We start from the raw sequence: 22,495 nt of genomic DNA, 5'->3' as shown, positions 1-22,495 counted from the left end.
GATTGAATATAAACATCGTTTGACATGTTTCTATGAACTTTTACAGATACAGTTTTGATTTTTTTGTCTGCCTGTTGTGACTTCGTTTGAGCCTGTGGATTACTGAAGAAAATGTGCGGGAAAAATATTTTTTGGATATAAAGAGACTTTATCGAACAAAACAAACATTTATTGAGTAAATTAATATCTTCTGAGTGCAAACATATGAAGATTATCAAAGGTAAGTGATTAATTTTATCTCTATATCTGACTTGTGTAACTCTTCTACTTGGCTGGTTACTGTTTGTAATGATTTGTCTACTGGGCGATGTTCTCAAATAATCATAAGGTATGCTTTCGCCGTAAAGCCTTTTTGAAATCTGACACGCTGGTTGGATTCACAAGAAGTTCATCTTTAAACCTATGTAAAATACCTGTATGTTTTCTGAATTTTTAAATTAGTATTTCTGTATTTGAATATGGCGCTCTGCAATTTCACTGGCTGTTGTCGAGGTGGGACGCTAGCATGCTTCAGTGTTGCTTGCCTCGAAGTGAGCGTGAAAGGCAATTAGCTCATCTGGTAGCTCACATCACAGGACAGCTCTCATCTGGGTTTCCCTTTTTTGTCTGTAATAGATTTCAAGCCCTGACACATCTGACGAGCGTCAGAGCTGGTATAGTAGGATTCAATCTTAATCCTGTATTGGCTCTTTGCTTGTTTCATGGTGTTGCGGGATTTCTTATAAGAGTCCGGATTAGTGTCCCACTCCTTGAAAGCGGCAGCTCTAGCCTTTAGTTTGATGCGGATGTTGCCTGTAATACATCGCTTCTGGTTGGGATATGTACGTACGGTCACTGTGGGGACAACATCATCGATGCACTTATTGATGAAGCCGATGACCGGTGGTATACTCCTCAATGCCATTCGATGAATCCCAGATCATATTCCAGTCTGTGCTAGCTTTGCACACTCAGCATATGTGGGAACTTCAAGACTGTTGGAAAAGCATTCCAGGTGAAGCTGGTTGAGAGAATGCCAAGAGTGTGCAAAGTTGTCAAGGTAAATGGTGGCTACTTTGAAGAATCTAAAATATTAAATATATTTTTATTTGTTTAACATTTTTTTGGTTGCTACATGATTACATATGTGTTATTTCATAGTTTTGATGTCTTCTTTATTATTCTATATTGTAGAACATTTGTAATATTAAGAAAATTAGTGAATGAGTAGGTGTGTCCAAACCTTTGACTGGTACTGTTAATGTTTTGTGTGGATGAAAATTCTATTTAACTATTCATAGATCTGATTTATTTTGGTTCAACATATGATGCTACTTTTATGTGGAAGTGGGGTTTGTGGGTGCGCCCGTCTCTATGCCTGTCGGGGCGGCCGGCTGGGCGGGGTCTTTCTCATCCTTGGAAAATCCCTTTGGACCCAGGGGGCAGGGGCCTCAGCCGACCAATGACTCGAGGCGGGTGGGGTCGAGCGCACCTATGGTCAACAGTAGTCGATTGTACGAGTCTATTCTGTTTGGATTTTTATATTGATTGGGTGTCTGTCCGTTCTCAGGATAGAGGTTCCAAAGACCCCGCTATTTTGTCTTTTTTTACTCCCCATGAATGGTTCAATGTTTTTTATGTTGGAGCTGAGAGCTCAGAGGGATACAATTACTCGAGCGGTTGGACGACCGACAATCATAATATGGCCCGAATAATTAAGGTTGATAGATTAATGAGCCATTATAGACTCGCCCTGACTTTGACTGGGATTGAAATATTGAGAGGTTGTTCTGTTTGACTTTGCTGTCTATAATAGGAAGCAGAATGGGATTTGTTCTGACATTTGATTAAGAAGCCAGCTGTCATGAACGAATCCCTCTTCTTTCTTAAGTCTATTGTGTTCTTATTAAACTAGGAGCTTGTTTAATTAATGGAAGTTTGTAATCATGAATTTTCTTTTCTCCTTCCCAGCGCACTATTACTATTATTATGACTTTATCATTAGTATTATTAGGTTATAATAATTAATTCAATATGAATTATCTTTCAGCTAATGGCTTTTCTGACTGAATGCAAAATTGAATGCAGTTTTAATTGCATTGATATCTACTTCCATTTGGGTAAAGGCCTCATTGACGGTACCAGGGTAGCTAATGGTAAAATCTGAACATTTTATTTGGACCAATGATGAAGATGCTCATAGGAGACGATGACCTAGACCACATTATATTTATTTTCAGAAGTGTTTATATTCTGTTATGTAATGTTGGATGTATAAGGTTGGTTTTTCTTTATCTTAATGTTGGATGTATAAGGTTGTTTTTTCTTTATCTTAATGTTGGATGTATACGGTTGGTTTTTCTTTATCTTAATGTTGGCCAAATATGTTAAAAATGATCAGACAGGTTTTATTGCTCTTTCATAGCATGTTGCGGATTCTGTAACAACAGCAAACCCCCATCATTTTAAAGATACCTACTATTCGTTTGAAAGGAATTCATTCATCCTAAAAGTGAAAAGGAACAGATTGCTCTCCTACAGGACAGACATCTGACTGACTTGGAACATTAGAAATTAAAGTGAGACTGTATAGGCAAAGTGTTTTACTAATCCTATAATTCTAAAAACAGAGGGGCTGTCATTCTTATTATGAAAAAACAACATTATATCCAGGCAGTATCACAACCGGACTTGATTGGGAGTCCCCATAGGGCGGTGCACAATTGGCCCAGTGTCGGCCGGGTTTGGCCGGGGTAGGCCATCGTTGTAAATAAGAATTTGTTCTTAACTGACTTTCCTAGTTAAATAAATAAAATATTAAAAATATCTCTATATGCAATGATATTTTGCTATTAATTTCTAACCCAGAAACCTTTATTCCCATTCTTATTGACTCAATTAAGAGGTTTAGCTCCTTTTTCTGACTACAAAATGTATTTTTATAAATCAGAAGCTATGCCCCTAGGGAGCGTGAGTGACAACACTTTGTCAATTTGAACGGAAACTCATTCAATTTTTCTTGTTGAATAAACTTCACAATCTGTCTAATAGCAGCTAACCTGTCTAACAGCAGCTTTGCACCTGTACTTAGGGTTAATGAAGACCTAGATAGGTGGATGGACCTGCCATCATAATGGATGGGTAGAATTCATCTGATTTAAAATGAAGGTTTTCACCAGACTTTTGTTTCTCCAGACGATGCCATTATATATAACAAAAGAAATAATTTTAATGAACTCAATAAATACCTCTCAGATTTTATATGGCACAGCACAGAAAAATACCACAAATTAGTAGTGCAGCTGCCATATAATTTAGGAGGCCTGGCACTACCTAATTTGCTATTTTATAACTGGGCATGTCATGCTCGCATAACTACAGAATGGCTCAGGATGAACATTGATCTAATTGGGTCAGTAATGACTCCTGTTTCACATCTCCATACTCATTAATCAGTGTTATGACTGGTGATAGAAACTCAGTCAGCACAGAAGTGAAACATAACCGATTTTTAACAGCACCTTTAAGATCTGGAGAGAGATTTGCAAACACCTTGGGAGAAATGATTACTTTTCTGTTCTGACTCCCCTTATAAATAACAAGGTAATTCCTCCTGGTATCTCTGATAGCATTTTCCACCTCTGGTACCAGAAAGGTAGAGATGCAGTGTAAGATTATGCAAAGAGTTCATAGGACTCCCATCATATGTAATAAATTGAAAGCAGAATTCTCTGATACCAGTTGTAAGTGTAAGAAGGAAAATGGCCATCTTTTGGGATTTTCCCATTAATTAAGATGTGAAAATGTCAAAACAAAGCTGGAGGGCATGTTCATATAAGAATGGACCAATGGCTATTCTTACTACAGCCACACATTTTGTGACATTCAAATTATGAATTGTATGTAACGAAAATGTTAATGAAATGAGTGAGAAAAGAATATTAAAGCAATGAAAAATGAAGAGCAGAGAACTGAAAGGGAATGTGTAAAACGTATTGTTTTTGTATGTTTTTGTATTTGTTTTGGTGTTTGCTGGTTATGATCTGTTTCATTTTGTAATTGAAATATATCTACCTACACATGTAAACATTTGTTTGACGTTGACCTGAAACAAGTAACATTAAATAATAATCATTACAACAACAACAAAATTATATATACAGTTGAAGTCGGAAATTTACATACACCGTAGCCAATTACATTTAAGCTCAGTTTTTCACAATTTCTGACATTTAATCCTAGTAAAAATTCCCTGTCTTAGGTCAGTTAGGATCACCACTTTATTTTAAGAATGTGAAATGTCCGAATAATAGTAGAGAGTGATTTATTTCAGCTTTTATATCTTTCATCACATTCCCAGTGAGTCAGAAGTTTACATACTGTACACTCAATTAGTATTTGGTAGCATTGCCTTTAAATTGTTTAACTTGGGTCAAATGTTTCGAGTAGCCTTCCACAAGCTTCCCACAATAAGTTGGGGGAATTTTGGCCCATTCCTCCTGACAGAGCTGGTGTAACTGAGTCAGGTTTGTAGGCCTCCTTGCTTGCACACGCTTTTTCAGTTCTGCCCACACTTTTTCTATGGGATTGAAGTCAGGGTTTTGTGATGACCACTCCAATAACTTGACTTTGTTGTTCTTAGGCCATTTTTCCACAACTTTGGAAGTATGTTTGGGGTTGTTGTCCATTTGGAAGACACATTTGCGACCAAACTTTAACTTCCTGACTGATGTCTTGAGATATTGCTTCAATATATCCACATAATTTTCCTACCTCATGATGCCATCTATTTTGTGAAGTGCACCAGTCCCTCCTGCAGCAAAGCACCCCCACAACATGATGCTGCCAACCCCATGCTTCACGGTTGGGATGGAGTTCTTCGGCTTGCAAGCCTCCCCCTTTTCATACGAACATAACAATGGTCATTATGGCCAAACAGTTCTATTTTTGTTTCATCAGACCAGAGGACATTTCTCCAAAAAGTGGGATCATTGTCCCCATGTGCAGTTGCAAACCGTGGTCTGGCTTTTTTACGTCGGTTTTGGAGCAGTGGCTTCTTCCTTGCTGAGCGGCCTTTCAGGTTATGTCGATATAGGATTTGTTTTACTGTGGATAAAGACACTTTTGTACCTGTTTCCTCCAGCATCTTCACAAGGTCCTTTGCTGTTGTTATGGAATTGATTTGCACTTTTCGCAAGTACGTTCATCTCTAGGAGACAGAACGCGTCTCCTACCTGAGCGGTATGACGGCTGCGTGGTCCCGTGTTATTTACACTTGCATACTATTGTTACTAAAATGAGTTTTAATGACTCCAGCCTAAGTGTATGTAAACTTCCGACTTCAACTGTATATATCTATAAAAGAATACCTCATGATACGCTATAGACCATATTATTTACCAAGAGTTTAACTATATTATTATTTTCCTTCATACACTCTTCTGCCTTAGTGAAGCAAAATTCTAGGATTACCCTGACTGGTCTCTGCCTGGGGCCTCCAAATCAGTTCGCCCCTAAACTCAGGCATTGTCTCGGCAACACACATTGTCCCCTCTCTTAATGACTGTGTGTGTGTGTGTGTGTGTGTGTGTGTGTGTGTGTGTGTGTGTGTGTGTGTGTGTGTGTGTGTGTGTGTGTGTGTGTGTGTGTGTGTGTGTGTGTGTGTGTGTGTGTGTGTGTGTGTGTGTGTGTGTGTGTGTGTGTGTGTGTGTGTGTGTGTGAGAATGGCATTGTTTTCACAATTCTGCTTACAGAAGATCTCACACGATTCCAGGGGAGATAATACAATAGGCTCGTAATACTGTCATCCAGAAGTAATGTAATATGGAACCTTTCCTTTGTGTCTGATGAATCTCAATGTTAGTCACTGGGAAGTTAAAAAAACTGAAGAAAGATAGGATTTCAAACCTAGTATAAGAAATGAAACACAGAAACTTGCCAGTTAGGCTGGGCTGAAGCTGAAAAAAAGTTTTAAAAAGTAAATTCATATGGGCATTACAGGACCTAACTTCGCACATGCTCTACCAAGGTTTTCCAGCAACGTAGTGTAATACATATAAAATGTATAAGCACAGGAGGTTGGTGGCACCTTAATTGGGGAGCAAAGGTATGTGATAATGGCTGGAGTGGAGTAAATGTAGAGTAAATGTAATTTCCATGTGTTTGATGCCATTCCATTCGCTCCGTAACAACCATTAGTATGAGCCGTCCTCCCCTCAGCAGCCTCTACTGCATATAAGGGTGGTTTTCCGTACACAGACTTAGCCCATTTCTAAACTAACAAACAGTAGAGATTGTACCTTGGAAGTGCTTCTTAGTCCAGGGAAATTGGCCCATAGAGAGGCACTTGTTATTGATAAGTCGCTAGATAAGTAGCTACACAGTACAGTCTTTATAAAAATAAAAAAATAAAAGATTTTTAAGAACCTAAAAGGAAAATCCTTTTCTGTTCCTTTTCCACATATGGTTCTACAGTGCCTTGCAAAAGTTTTCACCCCCCTTGGTGTTTTTCCAATTTTGTTGCATTACAACCTGTAATTTAAATAGATTTTTATTTGGATTTATGTAATGGACATACACAAAATAGTCAAAATTGGTGAAGTGAAATTAAAAAGTATTGTTTCAAAAGATTCTAAACAATTAAATACGGAAAAGTGGTGTCTGCATATGTATTTACCTAAATAAGATCTGGTGCAACCAATTACCTTTAGAAGTCACATAATTAGTTAGATTGCACACAGGTTGGCTTTATTTAAGTGTCACATGAGCTGTCACATGACCTCTATATATACACCTGTTCTGACAGTCACCAGTCTCCAACACCGCTAAGCAAGGGGCATCATGAAGACCAAGGACCTCTCCAAACAGGCCAGGTTATGGAGAAGTACAGATCAGGGTTGGGTTATAAAAAAATGTATCAGAAACTTAGAACATCCCACGGAGCACCATTAAATCCATTATTAAAAAATGGAAAGAACAAACCTGCCAAGAGAGGGCTGCCTACCAAACCTCACGGACCAGGCAAGGAGGGCATTAATCAGAGAGGGAACAAAGAGACCAAAGATAATTCAATCTCCGCTGTGGAGCTCCTTCAGGGTTATCTGTCTATAGGACCGCATTAAGTCATACACTCCACAGAGCTGGGCTTTATGGAAGAGTGTCCAGAAAAAAATAAGCAAACACGTACGGTGTTTGCCAAAAGGCATGTGGGAGACTCTCCAAACATATTGAAGATTGTACTCTGGTCAGATGAGACAAATATTGAGCTTTTTGGCCATCAAGGAAAAGCTATGTCTGGCACAAACCCAACACCTCTCATCCCCCCGAGAACACCATCCCGACAGTGAAGCATGGTGATAGCTGCATCATGCTGTGGGGATGTATTTCATCGGCAGGGATGGTAAAACTGGTCAGAATTGAAGGAATGATGGATGGCGCTAAATACAGGGAAATTCTTGAGGGAAACCTGTTTCAGTCTTCCAGAGATTTGAGACTGGGACAGAGGTTCACCTTCCATCAGGACATTGACCCTAAGCATACTGCTAAAGCAACACTTGAGTGGTTTAAGGATAAACATTTAAATGTATTGGAATGGCCTAGTCAAAGCCCAGACCTCAATCCAATTGAGAATCTGTGGTATGTTTCAAAGATTGCTGTACACCAGCGGAACCCATCCAACTTGAAGGGGATGGAGCAGTTTTGCCTTGAAGAATGGACACAAATCCCAGTGGCTAGATGTGCCAAACTAGGGGAAGGGGGGGAATAGTTATACACGCTCAAGTTTTCAGTTGTTTTGTATAATTTCTTGTTTGTTTCACAATAAAAAGTATTTTGCATCTTCATAGTGGTAGGCATGTTGTGTACCTCAAATGATACCAACCCCCCCAAAAAAATCAATTTTAATTCCAGGTTGTAAGGCAACAAAATAGGAAAAATGCAAAGGGGGGTGAATACTTTTCCAAGCAACTGTACATGAAAACCAAAAGGATTGTACCAGGTACAAATAAGGGTTCTTTTATGGGACAGCCCAGAACCTTTTTTCTATGAGTGTACAATTATTGTTGATAATTAAGTGTGTGAGTGCTCAGCCACAGTTGCAGACAATAATCTAATACAACTTAAACAAAATATACCAGCTGCTAGTACCTTCACGGGGTGAAGAAATCAGACGTTTCTTGTCCACAAGTCTTCTCTTTCCATGAATCAGGATAGGAATGTTGATCTAGCAACAGATTCCCCCTGTCCATGTGATGTTATTAGTTGTGAACAAAAGGCTAAACTGATCCTGAAAGAATTACCACACTGGGGGAACATTTCCAGTTCAAAAAGGTTCCTTGAGGAACCCTTCTGAAAACGGTCTTTGATGAATCCCTCTTGTAAAGGTATTATTTTTACCTTTGTAATAATATCTTGTAGAGGTGGCAGCCTATCAGAAGATTGGAGGTGTGGCTTTCATATATGTATTTTTGGCCACCCGTTAGAGTAAATGTCATTTCTGTTCATCATGTTTAAGTTTGTACACTGCAAATTAAAACTTTCCTTAAATATGTACGCATATTACATATTCCAATATAATATTAATAATACTAACATTACTGATTACATATAGTAATAAAGTGGTAACTATTCCAACTTAGTTTGTTTTGCACAGGCTTTTGAGGAACTCAGTGTTCAACCTTAACATGTGATGACAATACGACAGAGCAGATGAACCGGAACGCCACAGGTGGCCTAAAAATATACATCTGAAAGCCACTTTCGTTTTGAATTTGAATGTTCTGGCATGTCTGCCTACAGGCCATTTGTTGGGATAGTTGTCTGTCTGAAAAGGACCCTCCCCGGGAACATTTAGTTTTTCCCATTTAGAATTTACCAAGACAGTCTGGGTGGGATCATGGGCACTGCGGTTACCTGTTGGTCGGGTTTCCGAGACTAAGCCCAGCCGTCACACTCTTTATCATTGAGTCTGTGCCTCTGGAAAGTTTTTTTTTTTAGGACTATCATTTTCTCCCCCAGGCTAGATGGATGTCATATGGTACAATCTGTTTGTCTCCCCTCTTTCCGTCGGCCTAGGCTATTGGTTACACTCAAGACAAGATTGTTTATAATTATCTAAGTTTGTCTGTGTCATTTTGTTAATTTTTGTGGTATTAAAAAATATTCTACTTGTCTCCATGTAATGTGTTTAGAAAAGCCCCGAATGTGCCTCTATTCAGAATGGTCTTATTAAATTTGTGAGTTCGATGAACTTTTAAGTCGTGAGTTAAATTAACATATTAGGCTGCAGTGACTAGGACTACTATTACCGAATGTAGGCTAGAGAGCATGCGGGTCCCGACAGAGATCATTGCGGCGTGGCCATATGTTTCATGCTGCGGGCGGAGCAGGTCGCTCAGACAGACAACCGTTTTTGTCCAGCTGATTATTTGGGAATTGTATTCTTTCTGCTTTGTATGCTGTAGCCTAGGCCAACCAATTGTATTAACCTTTCTAGGCCAGGCGGAACCCCTCGACAGCATTCCGCTGAAAATTCAAAAATATTTCAAATTGCTGGGACCATGGCTGGCAAGCGAGCTGCTTCACATATGCCTAAAATAGCATAGTGCATACTTGTAGCCTAGACCTCCTTATGACATTAGGAATGTTATTTTATTGTTCCTCTGCAAATGCGATGATAGATGCATGCAATCGTTTATTATAAAGGTGAACTTTGACTCCCACCAACCATAGAAATAGAATTCCAAACGTTGTGCAGTAAAAAAATCTTAACTTTAATAATATAAATATTACGTAACACATAATGCATTCAGGAGAAGAAGTTAATTACAAAGTGGCTTCAATATGGGTTATATACATAATAAGTGCTACTTGAAGTCACTATCCATTTCTGAGACGGCAAGGCATTTTGGGACCCTGCTTGGGCTAACTGCTATAGACATTCAGACAAAGCAACAACAAAAAATCATGAAAAATGTCATGTGAAAATGTCATTGGATGCATTTGCACCATCATTACGATTTTGTTGGTGTTGGTACGGCCCATTATTTGATGGTTTAAGAAAGTTACATTATTGTTCTGGATCTCAGGCTATTCCTTTTTCTTCCTCTTCATCCTCAAACACCTCCTCCTCAGTGGTGGCGTCCTGGTACTGCTGGTACTCAGACACCAGGTCATTCATGTTGCTCTCGGCCTCGGTGAACTCCATCTCGTCCATTCCCTCTCCCGTGTACCAGTGCAGGAAGGCCTTGCGACGGAACATAGCGGTGAACTGCTCAGAGAGACGCTTGAACAGCTCCTGGATGGCTGTATTGTTACCTATGAAGGTGGCGGACAGCTTGAGTCCAGGGGGTGGGATATTACAGACCGCTGTCTTAATGTTGTTGGGGATCCAGTCCACAAAGTAGCTGCTGTTCTTGTTTTGAATGGCCAGCATCTGCTCGTCCACCTCCCTCATAGACATGTGACCCCGGAACACCATCGCCGCAGTGAGGTAGCGCCCGTTACGCGGGTCGCAGGCTGCCATCATGTTCTTGGCGTCGAACGCCTGCTGGGTGAGTTCAGGCACGGTGAGGGCACGGTACTGCAGGCCCCCCCTGTTAGTGAGCGGGGCGAAGCCCAGTATGAAGAAGTGCAGGCGGGGGAAGGGTACCATGTTGACGGCCAGCTTGCGGAGGTCGGCGTTGAGCTGGCCTGGGAAGCGAAGGCATGTGGTCACCCCACTCATGGTGACCGACACCAAGTGGTTGAGGTCTCCGTAGGTGGGTGTGGGGAGCTTGAGCTTGCGGAAGCAGATGTCGTAGATCGCCTCATTGTCGATGCAGAAAGTTTCGTCTGTGTTCTCTAGAAGCTGGTGAACAGAGAGGGTGGCGTTGTAGGGCTCCACCACCGTGTCCGACACCTTAGGGGAGGGGACCACGCTGAAGGTGGCCATCATACGGTCGGGGTACTCCTCCTGGATCTTGTTGATGAGTAGGGTCCCCATGCCGGAGCCTGTGCCCCCGCCCAGGGAGTGGGTAAGCTGGAAGCCCTGGAGACAGTCACAGTTATCTGCCTCCTTCCTCACCACGTCCATCACTGCTTCCACTAGCTCTGCTCCCTCTGTGTAGTGGCCCTTAGCCCAGTTGTTACCAGCTCCACTCTGACCTAGAGCATGGGGGAGATAAGGTAGTTTGTTATAAGGATAACTTAAGCTGGTTTATGGATGATTTAGGCAGCTAATAATGTACACAGTGAGCAAAATTGGTTTGGTGACATCATCACAAAGCAGAGACCCCCACTGACCGAAGATGAAATTGTCCGGTTTAAAGAGGTGTCCTATGTGTCCGCAGCGCACACTATCCATTGTTCCTGGCTCCAGGTCCACTAGGATGGCTCTGGGGACATACTTGGAGACTGGGGCGAGACAATCACACAGAGACACTTGATTAAGGGAATGGACTGGATAAATGCGCACATTTGCTGCATGTAGTTCCCTAATACATTTGAGTACGCAATGAGAATTACTTTGATCACTGTTACTGCACTAAAACATTTTATTAATACACTAATGTAAATACACAAGGGATGTTTACAGGGATTGACATAGAATGTTGACTCCTGTATTAAAGACACAGAGAGAGACTCACACGAGGATTCGTTGAAGTAGACACTGATCTTGTCCAGCTGAAGGTCTGAGTCGCCCACATAGTCCCCAGTGCAGTTGATTCCATGCTCCTCACTAATCACCTCCCAGAACTAGACAGAGAGCACAGTCAAATCTAACCAAACACCTCTGAAAAAGTCAATGATATTGATGATAGAAAGAAGGAGAACAAGACAGTGATAGAGAGAGAGAAGGGGGGGGGACTGAGTACTGAATTTTTATCTCTTTATATTATACATCACCTTTGCGCCGATCTGGTTGCCACACTGGCCAGCTTGAATGTAAACGATTTCTCGCATCTTTTCCTTTGTGCAATGCGTATTTATCCTCTTGCAGATGTCAGAGAGCCCTGATCCCAGTCTCACACCAAGGTAAAGTGTTTGGGATGTGTTGAATGGACTGTTGACCGGACAATTTATCTTGCACTTCTATTGGACGCCTGTGGGTTTGGCGTGTAGGACTGAGTGGGGTTGCATCCTGGAGCACGACACAGACTTTAAAATCTATTGGTCTGCATTGTGCTCACACAGAGCCTTGTGAGGGATTAGTAGTTAGCACCTGCAGAAGTATCGAACCAGAACCACTGCTAGCTACCCCTCAACTGAACATTGTATACATAGTTCTCGTAGTCCTCTGTGACCCCTCGCAGTGTTAGCGACAGCTGCTAAATTCTGTGTTTGATTCTCAGTGTGTGTAAGCCTCCAACGCTAATTAGCCACACAGTATGGGTTAGCCCGCTAACTTCCTGTCCTGCGAGAAATACAGCTGGATAAATGAGTGCTTTAGCAGGGGCCTCCCTTTTCCCTATTTGGTGATCTACATGGGTCCTGGTCAAAAGTAGAGCACTATATAGGGAATACCTGGTCAAAAGTAGAGCACTATCAAGGGAATAGGGTGCCGTTTGGTATGCAGATGCTGTATGAAGCAGGCCCTAGGTACATAGGTTACTGCTGAAGCACTTTCAATAAATTAGAGGGAAAATGTAATATTTTGTAATGTTCTTCACTTTAGGTCATAATGTGGATCTGACAGGGATCACTCATAGTCAGAATTATGCATGTTCCAAGGAGGTAGGGGTAACGATGACCAATCCTAAATGGATCCCTCATCAAATGACATTTTATTTGTCACATGCGGCAAATTAACAACCTTACCGTGAAATGCTTACTTACGAGCCCTTCCCAACTAAACAATTAAAATAACACGAGAAATAAAATACACAAGAATAAAGCTATTTATAGAGAGTACCAGTACTATATCCATGTGCAGGGGTACAAGGTGTTTGAGGTACATACTTTTTTACAGTACCAGTCAAAGGTTTGGACGCACTCATTCCAGTGTTTTTCTTTATTTGTACTTTTTTCTACATTGTAGAATAATCAAACCTATGAAATAACACATATGGAATCATGTAGTAACCAGAAAAATGTTAAAACAAATCAAAATATATTTGGGATTTTAGATTCTTCAAAGTAGCCACCCTTTGCCTTGATGACAGCTTTGCACACTCTTGGCATTCTCTCAACCAGCTTCACCTGGAATGCTTTTCCAACTGTCTTGAAGGAGTGGAAACGTGTACTTACTGTGAATCTTTAGATGAATGCACAAACTGTAAGTCGCTCTGGATAAGAGTGTCTGCTGAATGACTAAAATGTCAAATGTAATGACTAAAGTTTAAAATAATCCTGCTGTGTTAACACAACACATATCTTTATGAGATCCATCCCTGTGTGTTTGATCTTCTTCCTTTCCTACCACATCTGATCAACGGAGAGTTCTAAAAGGTCCTGTTCTGTTAAAACGGTACCCTTGGATCCTCTATTCTGTGCACATGTATTATTATTAATGTTGTTTTCCCCTCAACTGCCAGTCATCCCAATTTTCTAAGAATGTGTTATCACTAATCACATAGCTAATCTTGTGTTCACTTGGGGATTGCAGTGGTATGATTCCAAAAATTTTTGTTTTAGGAAAACAAAATTACTTTATTCTCCAGAAAAGTCATTTAAAATCATACCCAAACCATGTGCAGGCGTGCCGCCACGCCCTGAACTCAAACAAAACAAGCATTTTAAATGTTCTTGTTTTGCTCTGCTAATATGGAGTTAAAACATGTGCACAAAACCTGCATTAAGGACCATTTTTAATTTACAGAACAGGGTAGGCCTACATGGAGGAATATTGGGGAGGGACATGGTTTAAACATTATTTCAGTCTAGGGGAGGGTTTAGTGTTTTTTATTTCAGTCTAGGGGAGGGTTTCGTGTTTTCATTTCAGTCTAGGGGAGGGTTTCGTGTTTTCATTTCAGTCTAGGGGAGGGTTTTGTGTTTTCATTTCAGTCTAGGGGAGGGTTTAGTGTTTTTATTTCAGTCTAGGGGAGGGTTTCGTGTTTTCATTTCAGTCTAGGGGAGCGTTTAGTGTTTTTATTTCAGTCCAGGGGAGGGTTTGTAATTGATAAAAGTTCAATATTTCCAAATGTTTTAGAATGATTTGCTAATTATTATATCTCTATGTTCCTGATGCTGACCCTAATCACTATGTCTGGTCATTAGTATATCATAGCCTCTCAACTGGAGAACTAATTAGAGCAGATGCTATACTGCTGAGTCAGGTTCACACACACCCACCCACAGGCACACCCACCCACAGGCACACCCACCCACAGGCACAGGCACCCACAGGCACAGGCACCCACAGTCACAGGCACCCACAGGCACAGGCATACGCACCCACAGGCACGCACGTACTTTAATAAATTATTATTAATTCTTAACTTTCTCTCTCTCGCTCTCTCTCATCCCTCCTGTCCTCAATCTCCCCCCAGGTCTGTTGGGCTGCAGACGTTTCCAGTCCTCAGTAGTGAACTACAGTACTCTGCTACTAGAGGAGGACAAGGGTCTTCTCTATGTGGGGGCCCGGGGGGCCGCGTTCTCTCTCAACGCCACAGACATCTCAGACGGCACAGCTCGCACTGTAAGAGAGAGAGCGAGATTGTGCATACTTGTGATTTCAGGGAACTTACAGTAGAGGATTTGGAATCTTACCACTCCCACTATTTTATACAAAACATCTTTATTGCAAGGTAAACAACCCCACCTTGAGTCATTGGCTAGGTCCTAATTATCTCCCAAGTGTGCACTTGTTCACTTTCCTCCAATGATTTGAAAGACATGACTGATATAAAAAAATGTGGGTCATGCCTACACCAATCCAATGCTTTTCAGATTTGTGGGAACTGGGAAGTAGTGAACGAGTGTACACTTCAGGAAAAGGGAGATATTATTAGGACGCAGTGACTGTCTCTCCAAGAACATTAGCCCACTGTCTAGTTATCCTTAAGGGCACAAAATGATGATCTTCTGTCACTTAATCTAGCCACACTAGGACAGAAACTCAATGCCCTGTTTAACATGACACCCTGCCATAAAACAGTTGTAAACGTAGTTAGTCAAGAACCCTTGTTAACGTTCCACTAACATAGTATAGATGCTCCACAAAGATCAAGTAGTAGAAGTGTGTGATAGATTTGTACAGATGAAACAGATCAAACTGTCATGAACAACACTCCCTTCTTTCTCTCTCACCTGAACTGATCCTTTGTCTAACTCTCTGTCTCTCTCTCCCTTTTCCCTTTCTCTCACTCTCTCTCCCTTTCTCTCTTTCTCCCTTTCTCTCTCTCTCCCTTTCTCTCTCTCTTTCTCCCTTTCTCTCTCCCTTTTTCCTTTTCTCTCTCTCTCTCTCTCTCTCTCTCTCTCTCTCTCTCTCTCTCTCTCTCTCTCTCTCTCTCTCTCTCTCTCTCTCTCTCTCTCTCTCTCTCCACCTTTTTCCCTTTCTCTCTCTCTACCTTTTTCCCTTCTCTCTCTTTTTCTCTCTCTCTCTTTTCTCTCTCTCTCTCTCTCTCTCTCTCTCCCTTTTTCCCTTTCTCTCTCTCTCTCTTTTTCCGTTTCTCTTCTCTCTCTCTCTCTCTCTCTCTCTCTCTCTCTCTCTCTCTCTCTCTTCTCTCTATCAGATTGAATGGGAAGCCTCGACGGAGCAAAAACAGCAGTGTCTGAGCAAAGGGAAAGACAATAAGGTAGGTATCTTTATTTCTTCATATCCCAGCTAGTGTGCGTCTTCTCCTTAGAGCACAACCTATCCCTCTCTCTCTTTCTTATTCTCTGTGATATGTTTATTATTTTGCAGTGTGCCTTCATCACAACCTCTCTCTCTCCAGCTCTCTTCCTCACCCTCTCTTTATCTCCCTCTCTCTCCCAAGGAGGTTTAAATCTACTCATCTCAACAATCCCTCCCTCTCTCGCCCTCACTCATGTCTCATAGTCTCTCTCTCTCTCTCTTCTCTCTTTTAATGTATTCTCTCTCTCAACAGACCGAGTGTTATAACCACATCAGGTTTCTCCAGAGATTTAACTCAACTCATCTCTACATGTGTGGGACTTACGCCTTCAGACCTCTCTGTGCATACATAGTAAGGAATCTAAGCATACTAAGTCATAGAATGAACATGCATAAAAAATGTCATAATTTCTCAATGGGTTATTTGGTATTCTAGCTATTTAGAAAAACTGCTTCAAGGTATTGTGTCGGTCGATTCTCTCCCCCTTCCACAGTAATTGACACAATATGAAACATATTATGCTATACGTGGATGTCGATCTAAGGCAGCCCCCCGCACCTCTCTGATTCAGAGGGGTTGGGTTAAATGCGGAACACACATTTCAGTGGAAGGCATTCAGTTGTACAGCTGACTAGGTATCCCGCTTTCCCCTTATAGCACTGTGTCACTAGCCTCCCTAACCTCCTGTTCTCATGTGTAGGATGAGGGGAGGTTTAAAGTATCATCTGAGTTTGAGGAGGGCCGAGAGAAGTGTCCATATGGACCTGCTACAGGCTACACTGGCCTCATCGTAGGTAAGACAACCATTCTTAGACCCTGTTATACATGACTACTGTAGTCCTTTATTGAGATGTGTTGTCACCAAACATGAGAGCCAATGTTTTGGCCAAGTGTAGATGTAAAAAAAATATATATATATATATATATATATAAAATAATAATTATAATTTTTATTTTGGGGGGGGGGGTTCACAATTTTTATTTATGCTCAATGCTAATGTCATACTTGTTCTGAAATGTAAACCTACCAATAACCATTGCTGTTCCTGTATTGGTCCAGACCAGCAGATGTACACAGCGTCTCAGTATGAGTTCCGGGGCTTCCCGGATGTCCGACGTAACTCCCCCTCCCCCACAGTGAGGACAGAGGAGGCACCCACACGCTGGTTACATGGTGAGTACCCTGGGGCTAGAAGAGATCCTTACAAAGAACACATGCAGGTTAGATGGTGAGTACCCTGGGGTTGGATCAAATCCTCTCAAAGGACCAATACCTATGAGCCCCATCCCTCCCACCCTCCAGGTTCTTTGGCCATTATGGTCCTTCTCAAAGATCTATTTGAATGCTTATTTTCATGCTCAAGTCACCAGGTCTTCAAAGAAGACAAGCAGCACCTTCTGTTCTGCCTGTTATTTAAAAGGATAGGTTTTATTTGCTTGAACAGTTTTAATTCATTTCTAAGTGAAGAGTTGGCATGTTTCATTACGCTGTCTGTGTTTCTTTGTTCCCAGAGGCTGACTTTGTGGGCAGTGCCCTGGTGAGGGAGAGTGAGGGCAGTACCACCGGAGATGATGATAAAATCTATTACTTCTTTACTGAGAAGAGCCAGGAGCAGACACCATACTACAGCCACATTAGAGTGGCACGGGTTGGACGAGTCTGTAAGGTGAGGAGAGGTGTAAGGGGGTGAGAAGGGTGTGGGTTGGAAGGGAGGTTGAGAAGAGCCAGGAGCAGACACCATGTGAAGCCAGGAGAGAGTGGTGAGGAGGGAGAAAGAGATGAAGGAAGAGCAGGGTAGGGTGACCCTGTGGGCATTAGGCACTGACTTACTGTACCAGGGCAAGGACTTTTAGACACTGAAGAAAATGTCAAAGTGAGATATTATTTGTTGAGGACAGGTGTCAAATGATCTGATTTGATCAGCTTAGATACCACCTAGTCAACACTTCTGAGCATTGTGCGCCGAAAAACCGCTTGCCCTCGACTTTAGTAGAAAGAGAGTGTGTTTTGATGTATACGTTGCCTCTGGCTTGCCCTCTGAGCTGTGTGTGTGTGTGTGCTTCTCAGCAGCAGATAACACTCTCAAATGCAGAGTGCACTTGATGTCTAGTGTGTATCACCCCTCTCAACAGGGTTGCTAATGGGCTTTCACAGGGCTGTGCTGTTGCTAAGCAGACACAGATGCAAACACACACACACACACTCACACACACACACACTCCCATGGCTATGTTCTCTGTCTCGTGTCTTAGCTCCGGGGGAGCTGTAGATTGAAAAAGTAAACAACGTTGCAGATACGATAACCTCCCTTGACCCTCCTTTGTGCCCAAGAAAGGCATGTTCTCTGGACTTAGTTTAGGTTGTCCATATGTTGAGTGCTAACCTTATTTCTCCGCCTGCTCTCTCTTTTTCTCTTTTATCCTCCTCTTCTCCCCTGTCCACTTCTCACCCCCCCTCATCTTCTCCTCTCCCTTCCCCCTCTCCCTCCATCCTCCTCTTCTACTCTCCTCCTCCCCCTCCCTCCTCCTCCCTCTCTCGTAGGGAGACCGAGGAGGTCTTTTGACCCTCCAGAAGAGGTGGACATCATTCCTGAAGGCCAGACTGGTGTGTTCCCTGCCGGAATATGACTTCCACTTCAACGTGTTGAGGAGTGTGTACACGCTGTCGGGGGACACACCTCACGACACGCTGTTCTACGGCGTCTTTGGTCTCGAGTGGTGAGTAGTAGTAGAACTAGATGTATATGAGATGTATATGAGAGAGAGACTGTAGTTATGATCTCTATGGTCAGGTTACACTTGGCAATGTCAATGATGGGTTGGCTGTGTGTATGAGAGACCACAATGTCCTCTGACTGTCTGAGTATCAGGTGATATAGTAGCTCAGCTCTGGTCACCAATGCTCTCTCCCAGTCTTTTTTTTCCATTCCCTTAAAGGGCCCCATTCCTTCTTTTGTTTACCTCTCCTTCTCTCCTCTCCCACTCATACCTTCTCTTATCCTTCACGCCTACACTCTTCTCATTCTCCCTCTCTCTGTTCACCTCACTCCCTTTTTTACATGTCAAAGGAGAGCTTCTCTTGATTAGCTTTGAACATTTCTCTTTGTCACCATGCCCCTGCTCTCTCTCTCTCTCTCTCTCTCTCTCTCTCTCTCTCTCTCTCTCTCTCTCTCTCTCTCTCTCTCTCTATCTCTCTTTTCATCTCCGCTATGTCAATCTCTGATCTATTTTAGCTGTCGCTGTAGTAACACCTAAGGTTTACTTCTTGTGTGTGTGTGTGTGTGTGTGTGTGTGTGTGTGTGTGTGTGTGTGTGTGTGTGTGTGTGTGTGTGTGTGTGTGTGTGTGTGTGTGTGTGTGTGTGTGTGTGTGTGTGTGTGTGTGTGTGACCCAGGTCAATGCACATATCCATTGGGAGAAAGAGATGTTTATACTGTATCAGTTTGTGACGTGTCCTCTCTGAGTACTGTAGTGTTTACAGACCATGTCCCTGGAGACAGCACTGTTTGTATTAGGAACCTAGCTTTGAGCTCTCCTGGATTGGAACAGTCACTTGTACCTCTTCACCAGATCTGGTCCAAATAGTGTTAGTTTTCTCTCCAATATTTTGGGAATTCTTAATTGAGTGACTTCATTTATCTTGTCCAACCTAATGAAACCAGTGGAATAGATGGAATAGTCCCAAACCCCATTTCTTTATGTGGGATATTACAAACTGTTTAGGGCAGTGTAACTGTTGATCATATCAACGTCTTCGTATGTTACGGCAACCTTCAAACATTTGTGTGTGTGTGTGTGTGTGTGTGTGTGTGTGTGTGTGTGTGTGTGTGTGTGTGTGTGTGTGTGTGTGTGTGTACTATAGGAAGAACGTGAAGGCGTCGGCAGTGTGCCAGTTTTCTCTGTCTGAGCTCCAGCGGGTCTTTGATGGGCCCTACATAGAGAACCAGGACTCTGGAGCCAAATGGAGCGAGTACACTGGCAAGGTCCCTGACCCACGACCTGGATCGGTGAGTGTCACACACGCCTCGTCTTTTGCTGTCCAAGCAGACTTCTATATAACAGGCCCAGTCAGGTCTTCTTAGTTGCCGATCTAAAGTTTCCCCTAATCGATCTCCTCTTTCCCCAGCATTTCAACATCCAATCTACTGAGCCTAAATACTCACATGAAGAACTGGGGAGAGAGAGAGATTGAGACGGTAAAGGGTGGGGAGGGAGAAAGGTTGAGGAGTGAGGGGGAAAGAGGGGTTTATAAAAACAGAGTGATAAACAGACTGAGGAGGAGGGACTGGGAAGGAGAGAGAGGAAAGATGGAAAAAGCGATCATAGAGCTGAGTGGCAGCTTCTTGGATGAGGATCAAATGGAAGGAGCTTATGTCGTTGAAAGCCATTTTCTATGGTGATTATTGCTGGGCCGAGACTCTGCGCAGTTATGATGATGACTTATTATAGGTTCCAAAGGAATGACATCATTAATGAGACGGGTCGTGATCCACAGTAGTGTCGTTTCAATGCCGAAAAGCTTAATTTCCGCTCTCCGGGTCTAGCTGTGAAATGGGGTAGAGGAAGTAACGGTTCTGGGTCTTAACTGTATTGGCAGTGTCAAAGCCTCTTAGCAGAGTTGGCAATGACATCTTACAGAGGACAAAGTCAAGAAGTTGTTTGCTTAGTCAGGTGGAGAGAGATAAGCAGCTTGCACACACTGACTTTTCAACTCATAGTGGATAATAGGTCACAGGAGGCTGCTGAGGGGAGGACGGCTCATTATAATGGCTGGAATGCAGTAAAGGGAATGGTATCAAACACACCATTCCAGGGCGATATCTTCCACTCATCTCTTTCTATCCACCTACAGCATCTATCCCCATTAATTTATTCATCCATCCATCCAGACCATTTGAGAGCCATAGGCCTCAACTCTACCTCTTTCTCTCCTCTATCTCTCTCTCTTCTGGATTTATTTTTCTTAACCCCTCGCTCCAGTATATAACCGACCCGTTGAGATCTAGAAGTGTCAACTCCTTCCTCTCATCCCCCTCTCTCTCCATCCTTCTCATCCCCTCTTCCCTCGTCTATAGTGTATAACAGACCAGTTGAGATCCAGAGGTATCAACTCCTCCACCTCCTTGCCAGACGACGTGTTGAACTTTGTGAGGAGACACCCTCTGATGTCCCAGCAAGTCATGTCTACAGAGCAGCGCCCCCTGTTGTTCAGGAGGACCACAGACTACACCCAGCTGGCGGCTCACAGGGTGGAGGGGCTGGACGGGCAGAACTACCATGTACTGTTCATGGGCACAGGTTGGTGGGGGTGTAGAGAGGGGGTGGGTTATGGTGTGCATGTGTTATGCTGTGTGTTTGCGTACATGTGATTCATTTGTGTGTCACTAGGCAGTCAATTATTGCGATCACCAATCATCCCAGTAATGGAATGGAACAGACTTCAAACCAAATGTACAGTACATCCCATTGTATGTGTGTGTGTGTGTGTTGTGACCCTGTCTCTGTCTCCTGTTTCAGATGATGGCTGGCTGCACAGGGCTGTGGAGGTCAAGGGCCATCTACACATCATAGAGGAGCTACAGCTGTTTGACCAACCACAGCCTGTGGATAGCCTGGTCATCTCACACACACAGGTACACACTCACAAACGGATGTGCAGACACGTACACACACGCACGGGTGCACATTTTCACTCACACGGCTAGTATTATGTTTTGTATGTTTTGTTTATTGTGAAGGACCGCTAACCCAGATCCACTGCGGTTGGCTTTTGCTCTAGCCCATTTTCAATAACACAGAGAGTCTCTCTCTCTCTCCCCTCTAGAGGAGTGTGTATGTAGGTTCTCCCTCTGGTGTGGTCCAGCTGCCTCTCTCCACCTGTAGCAGGTACACCTCCTGTTACGACTGTGTCTTCTCCCGGGACCCTTACTGTGGCTGGGATGGACAGGACTGTGTGGACATCACAGCACAGACTGACAGGTGTGTGTGTGTCCTCACGTCACTGTCAGGTGACTGGGTTGAGTAATATCATTTTAGCTGGTGCCCTTGTGTCTGTCTGTGTGTTTGATTTGACTTATCTTATCTTCTGTATATCTCTGTCTGTGTTGTAATCTCTGCAATGCATCCACAACTGTTGCGTAATGCTGAACTGGGCGTAATGTTTGTTGACTGTGCTGGTGAACGTGACATGAATAGTTCTGTGTGTGTGTGTGTGTGTGTGTGTGTGTGTGTGTGTGTGTGTGTGTGTGTGTGTGTGTGTGTGTGTGTGTGTGTGTGTGTGTGTGTGTGTGTGTGTGTGTGTGTGTGTGTGTGTGTGTGTGTGTGCACTTGATGACAGGCTAACAGTCTCTCCTCCTCTCCTCTCCTGTCAGGTCTAACCTGAGTCAGGACGTCCTGTATGGGAACAGAGGATGTGACAGCGACACAGCAGACGGTACACAGACAGGCCTTATCTGACCATACTTAGTTGTATTGTCGTGCAGATGTATTTTATCTGGAAAGTTGAGGGATTTAAGAGTTGTGTTAATATTTGACAGTTGGTTATGCATGCTGTCTCTGCAGCACCCTCGTTTCCATAGCACCTCTAATCATATTTCTGATAGGTCTGAAGAGAACTTTCAGAAGAGAATCTGACTTATACATTGATGCACTTTACATACTAATAAGTTATAAAATACTATGCAACTCAGGATTTGAGATCCTCAAGCTTTTCTGATTATGATGCAATTGTTTTAAATGAGAAAATGTAACATATTGAATTCTT

General features: G+C 42.7%; 2 protein-coding genes across 3 annotated transcripts in view; one reads left to right on the top strand and one right to left on the bottom strand.

Annotated features, from left to right (window-relative positions):
- The window catches only part of LOC124038378 (semaphorin-4G-like), a 53,939-nt gene that overhangs the window by 19,030 nt on the left and 12,414 nt on the right, over positions 1–22,495 (top strand). For both annotated transcript variants that reach the window (XM_046354192.1, XM_046354193.1), the window contains exons 3-14: positions 14,445–14,593; positions 15,630–15,692; positions 15,987–16,085; positions 16,435–16,528; positions 16,795–16,908; positions 17,247–17,401; positions 18,277–18,452; positions 19,595–19,739; positions 20,808–21,030; positions 21,250–21,365; positions 21,557–21,711; positions 22,104–22,165. In XM_046354192.1, coding sequence (XP_046210148.1) covers positions 14,445–14,593; positions 15,630–15,692; positions 15,987–16,085; positions 16,435–16,528; positions 16,795–16,908; positions 17,247–17,401; positions 18,277–18,452; positions 19,595–19,739; positions 20,808–21,030; positions 21,250–21,365; positions 21,557–21,711; positions 22,104–22,165 — 1,551 coding nt within the window. The remainder of the gene's footprint in view (positions 1–14,444; positions 14,594–15,629; positions 15,693–15,986; positions 16,086–16,434; positions 16,529–16,794; positions 16,909–17,246; positions 17,402–18,276; positions 18,453–19,594; positions 19,740–20,807; positions 21,031–21,249; positions 21,366–21,556; positions 21,712–22,103; positions 22,166–22,495) is intronic.
- Positions 9,915–11,919, bottom strand: LOC124038379 (tubulin beta chain-like). Its single transcript, XM_046354194.1, has 4 exons — positions 11,863–11,919; positions 11,604–11,712; positions 11,260–11,370; positions 9,915–11,121 (listed from the first exon to the last, which is right to left on the bottom strand). The coding sequence occupies exons 1-4, from the start codon at positions 11,917–11,919 to the stop codon at positions 10,061–10,063; spliced, it is 1,338 nt and encodes a 445-aa protein (XP_046210150.1). The 3' UTR covers positions 9,915–10,060.

This window comes from Oncorhynchus gorbuscha, linkage group LG06 (assembly GCF_021184085.1).
Source record: "Oncorhynchus gorbuscha isolate QuinsamMale2020 ecotype Even-year linkage group LG06, OgorEven_v1.0, whole genome shotgun sequence".
NCBI lineage: Eukaryota > Metazoa > Chordata > Actinopteri > Salmoniformes > Salmonidae > Oncorhynchus > Oncorhynchus gorbuscha.
This window is presented reverse-complemented; position numbering and strand designations above follow the sequence as displayed.